Genomic DNA, 2500 nt, shown 5'->3' with positions numbered 1-2500 from the left:
CCCTGTCGGTGCATAGCTTATATGGGGTTACACATCTGTATCTTATCACATGAATAACATAGGTTTTCCATGGGCACTAGGTCAGTTGGGAGCCATCCATCATGTGATTGACAGCTGCCTCACAACATATTATGTGTCACAACATACCACATCTGGAACAGTTCCAAACTTGACCATGGATCCATTGTTTGTATCTCTAAGGTCCCCCTGAAAGGGCCATACCATGTTACCTAAGGTGACATGCAGACTCTAGAATATTTATGTCACATGTCCAACACCCAAAATCAGTAAAGTACATAGGGTCAGATAAAAGTCATACTAACAATACAGTATGAAACTGTTACATCACTTTAATTAGCAGTATGCTAGGCTAGGATTAGCTGGTTTCCAGGTTTGGAAAGCGGAAGGAAACAATAGCACGGCTGATGTCAAACCACCACTACTGTGTAGAATCCCATAATACTCTAAAAAAAAAAAGAGACTTTATAAATATGGTTTTCATGATTTTCCCAAAAATGAACATTTACCTAAGAGGGCTTTTAATTTGAAAAGGATACAGGAAGTGGCAGCATTCAGCCGACCAATGGTGTAACTTCATCACTCAGTCGGTTGTCAGTCAGCGCTTTGCATTGTGGGACACAGTAGGGGAGCTAGACTGGTCAGATGCATACTGGAGATTATTTCTGAATCAGTACAACATCCGCGTATTTTTAGTATACTGAATACTACATTTAGCCAAATTAGCATGTACCGCTAGTACAGACGATGGGTCCAAATGTAGCCAACAGACTCTGAAATCCAAAAATAACATACTGGTGAAATAAACAGTTAATATAATTATATAACAGTCACAACAGAGGTGTGAGGACAACGTTTACTTTTCATACACTGAATGAATTTTGGTGATAATAATTCTGTACTTGCAGGACTACTTCCTGCCTCTGTATCACCAACATATAATAAACACAACTGTAACAGGAATCTGTCCGTCCGTCTGCAGGAAATCATCCTGAAGCGAGCGGCGGACATCGCCGAGGCCCTCTACAGCGTTCCCAGGAACCACAACCAGATCCCGTCACTAGGCAACACCGCCTCCCACGGCATGATGGGAGTCAACTCCTTCAGCGGACAGCTGGCCGTCAACGTCTCCGAGACGACGCAAGGTACGAGCAGACGCGGACGTGCCGCAGGATCGACAGTAGGGTCAGGAGTCGTTAAAACTAACATCTCGTCTTCCTGTTCCAGTTGGTTACAGTCGTAACACCAGCAGCGTGTCGCCACGGGGATACGTCCCAAGCTCCACCCCCCAACAGAGTAACTATGGCAACACCGTCAGCAACACCATGAACGGCTACGGCAACACCGGCATGCCAAACCTCGGAGTGGCAACTTCACCTGGTTTCCTCAACGGGTCGTCTGCCAACTCTCCCTACGGCAGTAAGTATCAAGGTAAATACTACCTCTGTACTACTGATACTACTAATACTACCTCTATACTACTGATACTACTAATACTAATACTAATAATACTACTGATACTACTAATACTAATACTATTACTAATACTAATACTACTACCTCTGTACTACTGATACTACTAATACTACTAATACTAATACTACTGATACTACTAATACTAATACTATTACTAATACTAATACTACTACCTCTATACTACTGATACTACTAATACTATTACTAATACTAATACTACCTCTATACTACTGATACTACTAGTACTAATACTACTACTAATACTAATACTACTAATACTAATACTACTAATACTAATAATACTAATACTACTAATACTACTAATACTAATACTACTGATACTACTAATACTAATACTATTACTAATACTAATACTACTAATACTACTAATACTAATACTACTGATACTACTAGTACTAATACTATTACTAATACTAATACTACTAATACTAATACTATTACTATTACTACTCCCACCACTAATACTAATACAAATACAAATACTACTATTACTACTAATACTACCACCTTTAATACTAATCCTGATACTAATACAAATACTATTACTATTACTACTCCCGCCACTAATACAAATACAAATACTATTACTACTAATACTACCACCACTAATACTAGTACAAATAGTACTATTACTACTAATACTAACACAAATACTATTACTATTACTACTCCCACCACTAATACTAATACAAATACTATTACTACGAATAACAATACAAATAGTAATATTACTACTAGTACTAATACAAATACTATTACTATTACACCACTAATACTAATCCTAATACAAATACTACTATTACTACTTCCACCACTAATACTAATACAAATACTACTATTACTACTAATACTTATACCACTAATACTAATACAAATACTACTACTACCACTGATACTACTGTTGGGGTCAGATGGAGGAAGGTTATTTGTTATTTTGGTGAAAAGGTTCGAGGTGTTTGAATGATTTACAGCATCGTTATGTATC

General features: G+C 37.4%; 1 protein-coding gene across 10 annotated transcripts in view; it reads left to right on the top strand.

The window, feature by feature from the left end:
• LOC121886790 (transcription factor COE3-like) overlaps positions 1–2500 on the top strand; it is a 58500-nt gene that overhangs the window by 42786 nt on the left and 13214 nt on the right. For 8 of the 10 annotated variants that reach the window (XM_042397116.1, XM_042397115.1, XM_042397114.1 and 5 more), the window contains 2 exons: positions 1001–1163; positions 1246–1449. In XM_042397116.1, coding sequence (XP_042253050.1) covers positions 1001–1163; positions 1246–1449 — 367 coding nt within the window. The remainder of the gene's footprint in view (positions 1–1000; positions 1164–1245; positions 1450–2500) is intronic. The other 2 variants (XM_042397120.1, XM_042397112.1) reach the window with 1 other exon arrangement.

This window comes from Thunnus maccoyii, chromosome 20, assembly GCF_910596095.1.
Source record: "Thunnus maccoyii chromosome 20, fThuMac1.1, whole genome shotgun sequence".
Classification (NCBI taxonomy): domain Eukaryota; kingdom Metazoa; phylum Chordata; class Actinopteri; order Scombriformes; family Scombridae; genus Thunnus; species Thunnus maccoyii.
The sequence above is the reverse complement of the archived record's forward strand: the minus strand, read 5'-3'. Positions and strand labels throughout refer to the sequence as shown.